Raw genomic sequence first — 13,456 nt, forward strand, 5'->3', positions numbered from 1 at the left:
AGGCCTGTTCCCTCCCACTGCACAGAAGGGTCTCTGCAGAGCTGCAGTTTATGCTACCTGTGATGATGATTTGGGAAAGCCTGGCACACCCAGAAGCAGTTGTTTTCCCTCTGGCCAGGCCTTACTGTCCCAATTACAGTCACACCAGCTTGCTGTGTGGTGCAAGTGCCTGTCGGGCTCCCTTCTTGCTGGTGCTAAAGATCTGCAGCTCTAAGTCGGAATGGGCTGCTTTTAATTTCAGCTTTTTTCTCTCACTCAAGTCTGTTATGTGGAAGTAGAGAGACACATGCATGAGGTATCTCTTTGGTTTCATTCTTGGCTACCCACTAGGCACCGAATCTGGGATTCTCCACTGTATTCCACTAATGTGCTGCAATTTTCACCATTTTGAAGTGGAGGTAGACCATGTTCATTCCCATCTGCTAATTTTGAATGCTAGTGATGCTCTAATATTGCATGAGTTCAAATGACTGCTTCAGTTTTGTGGCAGTAAAGAATAATATCCATAAATGACCAAACTTGGAGCATAGCTTGGGCCTAGCTGTTTGGTTTTTGAAAATGGAATTGTACTTGAGTAGAATTTTTTATTTTAAAGAAACTTTCTTGTTTCCATCCCTGCATCTTCCTACCTCTCTTCACACTTCCACAGCCTATGCTGCCAATGCCAGCATTTCTTTTTCACTCACACAGAGGAAGGTGGTTGCACGGAGACATTCCTGGCAAAGAAGATGATAGCTGCATTTCTATGAGATATTTTCCACAGTGGGAAGTAGGAGGATGGGGAAAATAGATGGTGGAGTGGAGAAAGAGAGAGAATCGGCTGCCTGCCTTGCATTCTTAGGGAATGAGAAAACTAAATGTAGCCCCTTGTCTTCACAAGACAAGCAACCTGCTGATGCTAGACAGTAAAAGTTCAGGCACCTGTGAAGCAATGTGAGAACAGCCAGGTTCAGACCCAGCAAGTGCAAGGGTCTTTTGCACACTCAGAAAGAACTGCTTTTCATAAGCACATATTTTTATTCTGAGTTATTTGTTCAGGTTTGAATATATTTAAGACTAAGACAGATGCAAGTGAGGAGTAAAAAAACCCAGACTAGTTTAGTCTGTTTTGTTGGGGTTTTTTTTTAATTCCCTTTATGACATGTTTGAGAGAAGTCCCTCAAACCTTGTGTGTTACTGAATGCTGGGATGTTGGACCCACAGGAGCTGGGAAACTTGAGTGCTTGTTTGAATTTTATGGCTCTGACTCCTCTCTGCCAGTATTCAGAACAGTAAACACTGCATTGTTCTTATGTCTGTTCTCCTCTTTTTCCTTAGCGTCAAAAGTAACCAATTTTTTTCTCTCTTTTTTTGTTTTCCTTCTTGTTTTAAAGGATGATTCCAGCTACAAACAAAGCCTTTGTTGTAAACAACCTTGTTTCTGGAACTGGCTATGACCTCTGTGTCCTGGCAATGTGGGATGACACGGCCACAACCCTTACTGCCACCAATATTGTGGGATGTGCCCAGTTCTTCACCAAAGAGGACTACCCTCAGTGTCAGTCGATGCACAGCCAGTTCCTGGGTGGGACCATGATTCTGATCATTGGAGGCATCATTGTGGCAACTCTGTTGGTGTTCATTGTAATACTCATGGTCCGTTATAAAGTCTGCAACAATTCCCAGGGGAAGATGTCTAACGTCAGCAATGTCTACTCACAGACAAATGGAGCACAACCAGTTCAGAATGGAGTCTTGCCCCAAATCAACCCCAAAGTGGTGGTGAGAAACGAACTTATGGAGTTTAACTGTCAGTCTGCACGGAGCAGCATCTCCTCTTCCTCCAGCTCTGCAAATAGCCGTGACTGTGATGACTATAGCCTCCAAAGTGAACAGGGCACATTGTCCAGTAAGTGGAGGCCTCCTTCCAGGTCAAAACACAATATTGACCGGCTAATGGGAGCTTTTGCCTCCCTGGAACTCAAATGTCAGAAAAAGGAGGAGATGACAGACTCCAGAACTTCCACAGTGGCCCACCACTCGGACAAAGAGCCACTGCTGGGCCAGCCAGAGTCTAAATTTCGCAGCCTCCTCGTGTTGCCTCTGGAGGGCAAAACTAAACGTAGCCATTCTTTTGACATGGGGGACTTTGCCACATCTCAGTGTTGCACCTACCCAAAAAAGATAACAAACATTTGGACAAAGAGGAGCCTCTCAGTGAACGGCATGCTTTTGCAGTATGATGACAACGACCTAACAGGGGCAAAAGGGACTTTCGGGAGCTCAGAGTGGGTAATGGAAAGCACAGTGTAAATATCAGTGTCTCTCCCTCTCCTCTTCTCCCCTCTTGTGTTACAAAGCGTGGTTTGCTGCAGTGCCATGCATTTGGAAAAAGAGGGGAGGAAAAGTTTTCAGTTATACTGGCCAAAAAGATAGATAAACAAATAAGTAACAGGGATACTAAAAGAGAAAGAAGGTCATGAAATGTGAATAGGCACGTATGGCACCATTCTTGTCTGGCCCCAACTAAACCATGCGTGAATGTTTAAAGGAATTTACTAGTTGTATTTAGCACTGCTTCCCAAAAGTTATTCAGACTCTTAGCAAATCATCACACAAGATTAAACAAGGAAGCTGACAGAGGTTTATCAGCACAAATTTAATTTTACTGTTTTTTTTTCTTCTTTTCTTTTTTTTTTTTTAAAGGGCACTTCTTTCTTTTAACCACAGAATTACACTTCTGTGGATATAAGACTGATGCTAGGATATATCTGGTTGTCATTGCAAGTGACTTTCTCAAAAGTGTAGGCAGGACATCCACAGGGACAGATCAGAGCAAATTGTTCAACATAATCTTATGGTGTTAACTGTGACACCTGGGAAAACAATACTTACTGTAGAGTGTGCTTTTGGTTTGGATTTAATTATTTCTGTTCTGTTTTGCCTTGTTACTGCTTTTGAATTGTTTTTTACTCACAGTAGAAAGTATGTTTTCATGCAGTTTTTGGTTTTGTTTTCAGTTTTATCAAATCCCCCAGATGAAAGGAGGGTATGTACAAAGGTCAAATTTCTGATATATCGTATAACCCACCTCCAATACCACCCCTTTATGTTCTAGGAAAAATTAAATCTAGGGGCTAATAAATTTTTAAAAATCACCTTATTTCTTCCATCTTCTTCATAGTCTCTGCTTGTCAATGGTCGAGGAAGAATGCAACAGCTATTGATATCTGTAAGGGTGTTGCTATCAAAGATGGGAAAAATAATCTATATTCCCTATTAAAGGATAAAGAAAGGGAAAACAAAAGTGGTTCCCATGAACTCTCCATATTATGAATACCAATTGCTTCTGGCAAAGGTCACACTGACAAAGACAACACAGACTTTCACCCTATTGTGACAAAAGCTCTTTGTCTGTACAGTTGCCCTGACACAGCTTGACTATATCAGTAGCATCAAAGGAAATGTAAGTTTTGTGTGTTTCAGGGGATTGTATATGTTCCCAATTAGCCATGGAAACTGAGTTAAATCTGGAGCAGTTAAATCTGGAAACTGAGTTAAATCTGTCTCGGAGCAAGTGGGTCTCTCATGTGCCCCCTGCACTACAGATAGCCCTTCCCCAGTCCCCAGTGTACTCCTGCCCCACCCTGTCTCTCACCCTCACTAAGGTACTTGCTAACAGAGAACAGGAGCTCTTTAGCGCTTGTAAACTGATTCTCAGATTCATTTTTGGGGAGCATTGCTGTGGTTGTGGAAATGCACATGGCCCACCCAGGTGACTTCATTGTTCTTGATGACTTTACTGTGATTTCCAGCCTTTTGGTGGCTACTGCAACCGTCCTTTCATTTGTTTATTTATTTGTTGGCTCCCAATGATCAGCTGCTGGAAACTATCCTGAAATTGCACATTGTTACTATGATTTTGAAAAAGACATATGGAGAAAGGGTGCAAAGCACAGAGAAAATAACACATGAAAAAATTCTATGTATATTTTTTTTAAAAAGGTGCAGAGATATATTGTGACCTGGCTGTGTACTTGATCTTGTATTCGTCACGTTTCCTACCTGGAGTTTTAGAAAATTACACCCCTGTGATCAGAATATTTTTTTTCCTTTATTTTCTTTCTTTTGCTACAAAATGTACAGTAAAAAAATTCTTGGGGAAAAGTACCTGCTTTTCATTTATTTGCTGTTCTGTGGTCTGCTTTGAAACCTATGTAAGGAGAAGTAATTTTTTTTTTTTAATTCTCTTGAAAATTTAGATGTTTGCCTTCTCATTCACTCAAACTACCTTTAACTTCAGGATTTTAGGTATAAAATAAGAATCAAGAAATACAGACCTTCTTGGAATGCATGAGAAAAGATCTTGTAAAAGGCCGTTTCACCTCTTTTTTCAGTGGTTGCATTTATACAGATCTTTATAAATAATGTATTTTTAAACCCTGATTCAAAATCCACAGAAATAAAAGGAAGACATTTTAGGCTTAGGACCTGACTTTGTAGGTTTTTGCTCATATTATTTCTCACAGACAATATTAATATATTCAAAAGAGATCCAGTCAAATTTCATTTGCAACATCTTTCAAAGACTCTGGGTTTCTCATGGTTTCCAAGAGGAATGAGGCCTCTAGTGCCAGAATCTATGTCACCCAACTGTCCAGATGGCACCTTCATATTAACCATTAATTATATTTACATTTATATTGTACTGAAGACTCTTAAAAACATTCATGTAATTATTTACTTTTCCTTGTTATGCTGTGGTGTGGTTGGACTTTTTTATTATGTTGCTGCTTCGCTTTGAACATGACATCTGGGTTGTTTTTAATTTAGCCATTGAGCTCATCATCAATATTAGTAGCATATGCAACTGTGAATTTTCAGAAGCAATATCCTATACTATTTCCTTTATTAAAAAGGAAAATGTCTCTTCCACTTCTTCATACAAGATTAGAGGAATTAAGCCAACAGATGCTGTTTTAAGATAATGAATAGTTGCTAAAGAACCCAGGTAACAAAGTCTACAATCTAATAGCTGCATTTACTACTGTTAGCCATGATTTTAATTCATTTAGCTTTTATGAATGAGGCTTAATCCATATCAGCAAATTTGCAAATACTGAGCAAAATTAAATGAGTGACCAACAATTACCTTTGGTGCTCACAGCATTTGAGAGGAAGGACTCAGGGCCTCATCAGTGAGGCAGGAAGCCCCATGGCAAGTCAGCAAGTGGCCAACACTGAGAGAGGGATAGAAGCAGCCTGTACTTGCTGGGTTGTGATCATCCTTCAGGTGCCACCAGCCACTGCCCTGCTTACTCAGACAGCCAAGCAAACTTCTGAAATTATCCTGCAGCTTCCCCATTACCACTTTGAGATCTGCTGAAGACAGCTCTGTCTCTTGGGTTACAGCCTGAATCCATGCTCTAATTGCTAATGCTCAAGTGTGATGCAGGGTCCTCCACACACAGTCTGACCAATCTCTACCTTGCCTTTGTTTTGGCTCTGTTTTCATGTAGGAACCTCACTTGGTATCTCTGGATTTGATTATTTTTCTGTAGTGCTGCTGCATGATAGGAATTCTTCCTTGCTCCACTTCTGAGCAGAACTGAATGTCAGTGGCTGGTGAAATTATGTACAGATATCCACTTACTTGGGTGTAATAAATATTTTCACACATCATTGAGGACCTGAGCTAATCTCCTGGTTCTCACAACCCTACGCTAAGAAATTTATACAAGTTTCTACTAACAGTGGTGTCTCATAAATTAACATTTGGTAGTGTGACATGCAGCTGCACCAACTATGCTTTAGATGCAAGTGTCAGGTAGAACACATAGTAAGGAGAACAAAGATTAACAAGAGCACCCTGAAAAAGGAGGCTGCAAAATTAAAGGTGCTACAGAATTTAAAGTGAAGTCTGCAACTGCATATGAGTATGTAACTCCTGTAAGTTAATTTTTTTTACATCTTTTATAATAGTGGAATAAGCTAGTTTTCTAAAAAAAAAAATACGCCATTTACTTGAAAGAACAGGATATGATTCCTCTGTGAAATCCTGCACATAGTTAGTCCTGCTAAAAAAACCCAACCCAAATCCCCAAAACATCATCCTGGAGACTATTAAACAAGATGATGAAATTGAAATTTCTGAAATTAGTGATGATGTGGATTTCATTTGATGCCTGCTAGAAACCAAATGGCTGTATAAAATGAAAATGAAAGTGTGTGTGTGTGTCTGTGTAGGTACATACACGTAGCAATCAGACCTTACTATTTGCTTACAGTTTATATCCTCCTTACAGATTTCATGAATTGGAATATATTTCTGGTTTCAAATGTCTTTTCTGAGTTTGCCAGCTCTAGAGAAGAGCAACTGATTTGCTTTCCTCTTACCCTTAGAAGAGGATAACTTTTTGTTTGTCTCCAAACTATACTCAGTACTTGGTTACAATTTGGATTAGTTCACTCATAAGGCAATGAATAACAACAAGGCAATGAAAGGTACGTCTGCTCTGCATGATGCAAGACTGAAAAGGTGGTAGCTTTTCCTTTGCGAAACCTGTTTGTATCCCACACCATGGGACTGATTCACTCTGTAAGCAGAAGAAAATAATATTCCAAAATACTCTGCTTATTTCATTCTCACTCTTCAGCCAGCAAAGGGTTGCAAAAACAGATGACCAAAAAGAGCTCTTGGAGGTGTCTGAGTAAGTGCAATAAATGCAGCAACAATTTAAGCACTTTCTAACCTGGAGTCCAATGAATAATTCCACCTCATAACCAAGAAAACATTTTAGTCTTTGAATAGCTTGAATATCACATCTGTTTGCAATGCTTAGTACCCATTAACCTGTGGGTAACACGCAGCACGCATGCAGCACCTGCTTCTACTCCTTGAAGCCTATTTCTCTGGAACCTTTTCTCAGTGACTCTCCCCTCTCTGTTCAGTGTTTGTAATTCAATACTTGGATAATTCTGGATGTGTAATAATATCCTGGATATGGAACTAACAAGTGCCATTATTAATACCTTACACGTTTCACCTTTAAATTCCCCAAATCATGACAAGGGGGTCCCTCCAAAAACATTAAATTAGATTTGGATTTAGGCTGTAGGACACATGAAAACTAAATCAAAGAGTACCTTGAAACTCTTGCTTTCAATACAGGAATTTTAGGTTCTGCAATATGTTTTCCTTTTCCTAATTAATTACTCCTTAATCCCCAAAGGTACAGCATTCCCTAGCATCAGCTGCCAAAAGGCCCTATTATACGAAACAGTGCCAGATGTTTATTCCCAGTATTACACTCCCAACAGATGGCAAATGCCAGATATATAAATATATATCCAGATATAGATATATCAGCAAGTGCATGCATTTATATCCATGCATATGTGTTCATGAGAAAACGTGCACGCAGATAAGTCACCTGACAATGAGGACTCATGTTTTGCAGAGAGGCAAGCAGCCATAGGGAGCTACTGCTCTGCATTCACTGCTCCTGTTTCTGCTCTTAAATGTGCTGACAATTTTGTGCTTCAGTTTGTTAGTTGGTTTGTTTTTTGGGAGAGGGTGGTATCACATGTTATACTCAGTCATGTGAGGAGCCTGGACACAAGGCTAGAGAAGCTAGTGGGAAACAGAAACTTTGAAAATCGATGGTCTGTGCTAGGAGGAAGTAAATCCTGACTTTCTAATCCATAAATCTTAGTTTGGAAACAGAACAGCAGAATGCTCTTTTAATTACCTATAAGTTACAGAGGTGGGCACCAACTTCTTGTTAAAAGTTGCTCCGTCATTTTTGCCCATAATATTTTTAATGTGATGAGAAATTGAATGGATGTCTTTCATGACACTTTTTTCAAGTTCCTTCTATGGTACTGTTTTATTTAAAAAGTATTAATACTTCTGTCCTCTTCCCTGCAATGCACAATATAGCAATATTTTAATAGTGAGCAGTTAATTACAGCCTGTACCATTTATGAGTCAAATCACAAGATGGGTGTCTGCATAGGAAGTTGTTTTAGGGAATTTGGTCCTTTTTGACAGTGTTATAGGTACATCATTATGAATTGTGGGATCTGAGAAGGCACAGAAAGGGCTGCATGTGCTGAAATGTCTACTTTTTACCCTGTGGTAATGAGGCTTAAACAGAAATCTGGAGAGGGGAGGTATTAATCTTCCTTCCTTTGAACATGGCTCAAAGATGCAAAACTTCAAATATTTAGGCTCATAAATTTGATGTATCATAGACAGGAAAACTATCTCTCATTGGGCTGATGTGATGCAAGTGTTACTGCAGCAGAGATTTGCGTGCAGATCACTGGTGGAACTGGTGTCACGTACAAAGGCTGGTGAACCGAAATCCCCAGGAGAGGATTGCTGTGCAAGTCACAGCACAGGCAGGAGGAACAGCATTGTAGGAACATGTTAGGCTGGTCCAATAATCGTTTCTATCCTAGTATCCTGAGATAGTGTTCAACACTAGTTACTTCAGCAAAAGTAACTTCAGGAAAACTTCAGAGAGCTCTGACCCAAAGCTTGATGGGCTGGGAGTCTTTATCCTATTATCCTATTCTCTATAAGGAAGCAAAGAATTTCTTCTAAAATTCACACCTCGGCAATTAGAGCACATCTTAGAACTAAAACTGGGACAAGAACAAGCTCTGAATGACTCCTCCTATTTTGAAGTTTCTGCCTCTGAGCCTGTCAAGTCTGACCTAAAAAAAAAAAAAAAAAAAGGACAGTGCTTGTTATCTGAGACTGGGTAGCTCCAGGATCTTGGAAATGGACAGGTAAGTATTTACAGAGATGATGAGAATATTTCTCATTTGCAAGAAGGCCAGAGTGTCTCACTGTCTTCTGTGTGTCTCACTGTCTTCTGTGTGTCTCACTGTCACTAAACACAGACCAAAGTGTACAACAACAGCAACAAATTAAAACCAGTAGCAACTTTATCAAATATGGAACACTGTGCCATAATACAAATAAAACCCAGCATGACCTCAAAAAGTGCCTTTCTTACATGGTTTTGAGAAACAGAAGACCAGATATTTTCTCATTCATTCAAACACCCCTCTAGATATGCATATAATACAAAATTTTTATAGAAGAAAAGATCCCATCTTCCAAGAGACCATCCCACAGTACCAGGTTGTATATAATATCGGGAGATGAGACAGGAAACACTAGGTATACCACAAATTTGATCCAAAGAAACTGATGTCCCTCAATTAAAATACAAGATGTTATCTTATCTGTCTTCCTGTTTAATACAAACCATAAGATGATGGCTTTCTTTTGGAGACACCCCAGTAGGTTTGTGGACCTTTAAAGTCAGGTTGAAAGGCCAATGCACAGCTCAGTAGGTGCATAAAAATGCAAACGGTCCTGGGGCCATTAGTACAAATGCTTTTAACAGCAACCACAGAGCCTCAGCTTGCTATGCAGTTGGGCTGCTACAAAAACTCATCTAAAATGACTACATAGACTCAAATGATTGAAATTTAACTTCCCATAACATGCTGAGTGTTGGGTGATGGTTAAGCATTGGTTAGACATCATGAATACAGATGAGAGCAATGCAGTTTTTCCTGTAACTTCTGGACTACAGTTATCTACATGCTGCTGGGTGCCCAAATCACTGTGCCGCTGCTGCCCTTGGCCCCACAGAGTCTGAGGATCAAAACCACTTAAGTTGGACTTCCTCCACAAAGACCACCAAGCATGATCTATAATGAGGTTGAGGAACTTGCCCCTCCTTGGGAAATGTAGGTTACAGATCCCTCCAGGACCTCAGTCCAGAAGGAGGCCACCCACTCCTACCATCTAGATCAGCCTACGACAGCTTGAGTTTATTTGAGAGGGAAGGACCGTACATCTCTTGTCTGGCCTCTCAGGACCCATCACCTTCCTCCTCCCTCTAGCTCCTGTGAAGTTTCATACTTCTTCTATTCCCTGTCTTCTCAGATTTATCATATGATTTCAGGAAAGAGGCTATTCATGAACTACCACATATCTCAGCCCAGCTGGTGCTATGAAGTAACTGCACACTACAGGAGAATGGGCAGGCTGAGCATGGCTGATGTGTTTTCTGGCCATACTCATTTCTCAGTTACCCTGCTGCAACTTTGGTGTTGACTACAGTGACTGAGGATTACAATTACAGTTGTTTGAATTATTCAGTGTAACAAGCTGAACAGATGAACTGAGCTCCTTCATCACTTACAAACTGAGGACACAAATTTCTTGAGAGATATCTGTCATCCTTCAGTGTTCTCCCAAGAGATGTCATGAACACGGGTGAATATTGTGAGCCTTGCTACTTTTTCACTCCTTATTAGTAGTTTGGGAATAGCCATTTTAGGATGATTTCTCCAGAACAACCACAAAACAAACAAATTGACTATAAATACACTGACTAAACAGTCCCATTGCTTTGTCATTTTTCCAGCAGGAGACAAAGCATAGCCCTTAGGAATATCAAACTGGTGACCCAGTTTTCAAACAGCTAAAAGGTATTAATCTGTCAGGTATGTTAGATTTACTGTTAATGTCACTATGTTTAAATTGTATCTGGCATTAATATGGATTACACCTGGTGAAGAGCTTCAGAGTTAATCTCTAGCACAAGTGACCTGGATCTCATTTTAGTGAAGGGAGGATCTCATACCCTTCAGAGGCCTCATCCTCTCCTGGATATTTTTGAGAATCTGCTCTATCTGTTTAATGAGCTAATTACTGTATATATTTATTTGATATATCTGTATAACTTCATCTCTACAAATATAAAGAGTGCAGTGTGGCCTGTTCCCATTATCTGTGCTACTTGTGGTGGGTATAGATGGGCCATACTACTGTTTAGAATGTAATCCTATATATTAGACCAAATATCCTCCAAAATCCACCAGGGTAAATCTCCAGTCTTTCAAGAATGGATTTATTTTAGATTTATACCCCAAGCATAAACTGGAGTGAGACAATTACAGCTAAATATGAAATAATTCGTGACAGAAATATTCACATATGATTTCTGCACAAAACTTCAACTCCAAATGTGCTGAAGAGAGGTGGATCTGCATTCTTCTGCTCTTAACCTGCCTCATAACCCCCAATATAACCTAGTCAGTGCTAGAGACCTGTATAAATTATAGCAGTTCTACAGGTCTAAATTTTTTCTCTCCTTTTCTGTCATCCTCAGCACACCCAGCAGGATTTGTTTAGCAGCCATTTCCAAAACAGCTGGGGATAGGTTTTTTCCTGCACTGGTAGGAGTCTCCCTTGGTTGTTTTGTTCCCTGTTATTTCTCACCTGGTACAAAGCAGCTGATGAAGGAACGAGGCTCTCTTTACCACCTGTGTTGGTGAAAACGCAGCCAGACTCAAAATGTGTTTGGTTCCACTGTGGTTTGTCTATCCTATGTTATCTTCAACTCATAAATATTTATGTCAGTTATTTTTCATTCATGCGACTGCATGAGAAGTGGTCCTTCTACCAGTGCCTGAATTAGCATACAGTACTTCTGCATGACTACAAGTATTCTCCCTTCATTATTTGCAGTTCATCATGTCTTCTTCATTACTTGGCCATAGAAAAAAATATTGTCATCTAGCAGGGGAGTAGAAGTAATAACATTTGATCTACTACAAATAGCTATATAGGGAATGTAACAGCTGAAATTAGTAATATAATCACAAATCCTAGAATAAAATGTCTTTCTCCAAAATTACGTGGAAATGAGACTAAGATTTGCTAACATTAGGGTAGGTCAGAAGCAAGTCATGAATGAAAACACAACAAGAACAAAACAAATCAAATTCATTGGATTATTTATTTGGAAAATGTAACTCTAAGAGCTTTAATAGTGAGTTAAAATGGAAATGAGGATGTTTCCTGAACTGCACAGCACCTACTTCGTATACATTCAGAACAAGAAAATCAGCTGCCAGGCTAACATACAGTTATAGCATGCAGTTTGCAGTCCAACAGTTTATAATTTCTAAAATGGTTGTGAAATTCCTGAAGGAGGAATGCAATTACTGGAACTGGGATTAACTAATAATGATTAACCAAATGTGAATCTTAATTGGAACGATATTTCTTTAATGTCCCGTATGGAAGGGGAGAGGAGGGTACTGTATTTAAATGAGATTCAAAATAAATAAATAATTTGAAAAAAGGCTGAGAGTGGATTTGCAATCCAGGCCTAATTCTCAGTTTGCTTCTAGTCTCCAGATTACAGGAGATTATCACAGTTCAAACCCCTTTAACAGAAAAGAACCTTTTAAATCCACCTCAGCATTGCCCTTATTAGGAACAAAGGAGAGAGACTCCTTCTACTGGAAAGAAAGAAGACCCTAATTCATTCTGACCCTAATTGTCAGAAAAAAGGCGCTTGCTTCAGCACCAAACCAGGTTAGTTATGGCCCTAATTTACACAGCAACATGTCGTCCTGGTGGAAGGGATGACACCTTTAAGTAATAATGAACAAGCATGCATTGACAGAATAATAATCATGGATTGAAAAGGTTACAGCAGAGAAGGTGGTAAAGCTAAGTGCCTGCTTTAATTCCACTGGGTGCCATAATATCAGGAGTCAGGAGCTGCACTTACAATATAAAATAACATTAGTATGGCCATTAGGACTTAATGGTTTGTCGAGCGAAGTCTGCAACACTTTATAAAAACATCCAAATTAGTCTGTATTCAAATATTACTTCACTCTCGCTTTTTTTCTAGCTGTATTTTCAACTCCCTCAGAGGCAGAGTTCTTTTAAAACATAGTGAAGAAATGGTAGAGGCATCAGGGCAGCTTCTCAGTTTGTATATATGGGTATAATCCCAAGGACACTTCTGACAGTTTATCCCAACTGAAGAACCTGGCCAAGAGTGCCTATGAATAAAATTGCATGACGCAAGATTTTTAACTTCTGTGAAAATATATTTCTTCAATATACATTCAGCACATCAAACAAACAGTGCCCTACCGAGTGTATAAATCTCAGGCACCAAAGTAAAATAGCACTGTCTCCATCCCTGTCTGACCATCGCGCAGTTCAGATGTTGTCTGAAGATTGGATTTATGCATAGTCCTCAGATCACTGGTAGCAACAGAAAGAATCCAGCTGATTTACTGGACATTTCCTTAAAACTTACAATGAGAACTGACAGAAATGAACTATGACATCACCTCTTCATTGATCTCTCTTCCCTTTTCTTTCACACACATACAAATTTTCTGCTTCAATTTATTATGCTTTTTACCTCTGGTAGATATATTTATAAGACTATATATTCTTTGTCTGAGAATGAAAGCTCAGAGGCCAAACAAGTCTGTATTGATCACGTACTGATAGTGCAACTGTTCTATTAGTTCCAAGGGAGATTTTAAACCTCTCCTTTCTTTTTAGGATACCTTTTGTGTCAGTTTGGTGCAAAACAAAAAAAACTATACATACTTTAGGTTTTTGGTT

General features: G+C 39.4%; 1 protein-coding gene across 1 annotated transcript in view; it reads left to right on the forward strand.

The window, feature by feature from the left end:
* Positions 1 to 2,292, forward strand: part of LRFN2 (leucine rich repeat and fibronectin type III domain containing 2) — a 35,135-nt gene extending 32,843 nt beyond the window's left edge. The window contains exon 2 of the mRNA XM_010167665.1: positions 1,374 to 2,292. Within this exon, the coding sequence (XP_010165967.1) occupies positions 1,374 to 2,292 (919 nt within the window). The remainder of the gene's footprint in view (positions 1 to 1,373) is intronic.
* Positions 2,293 to 13,456: the final 11,164 nt, after the last annotated feature.

Source organism: Antrostomus carolinensis, unplaced genomic scaffold (assembly GCF_000700745.2).
Source record: "Antrostomus carolinensis isolate BGI_N321 unplaced genomic scaffold, ASM70074v2 scaffold17965, whole genome shotgun sequence".
In the NCBI taxonomy this organism is placed as follows: domain Eukaryota; kingdom Metazoa; phylum Chordata; class Aves; order Caprimulgiformes; family Caprimulgidae; genus Antrostomus; species Antrostomus carolinensis.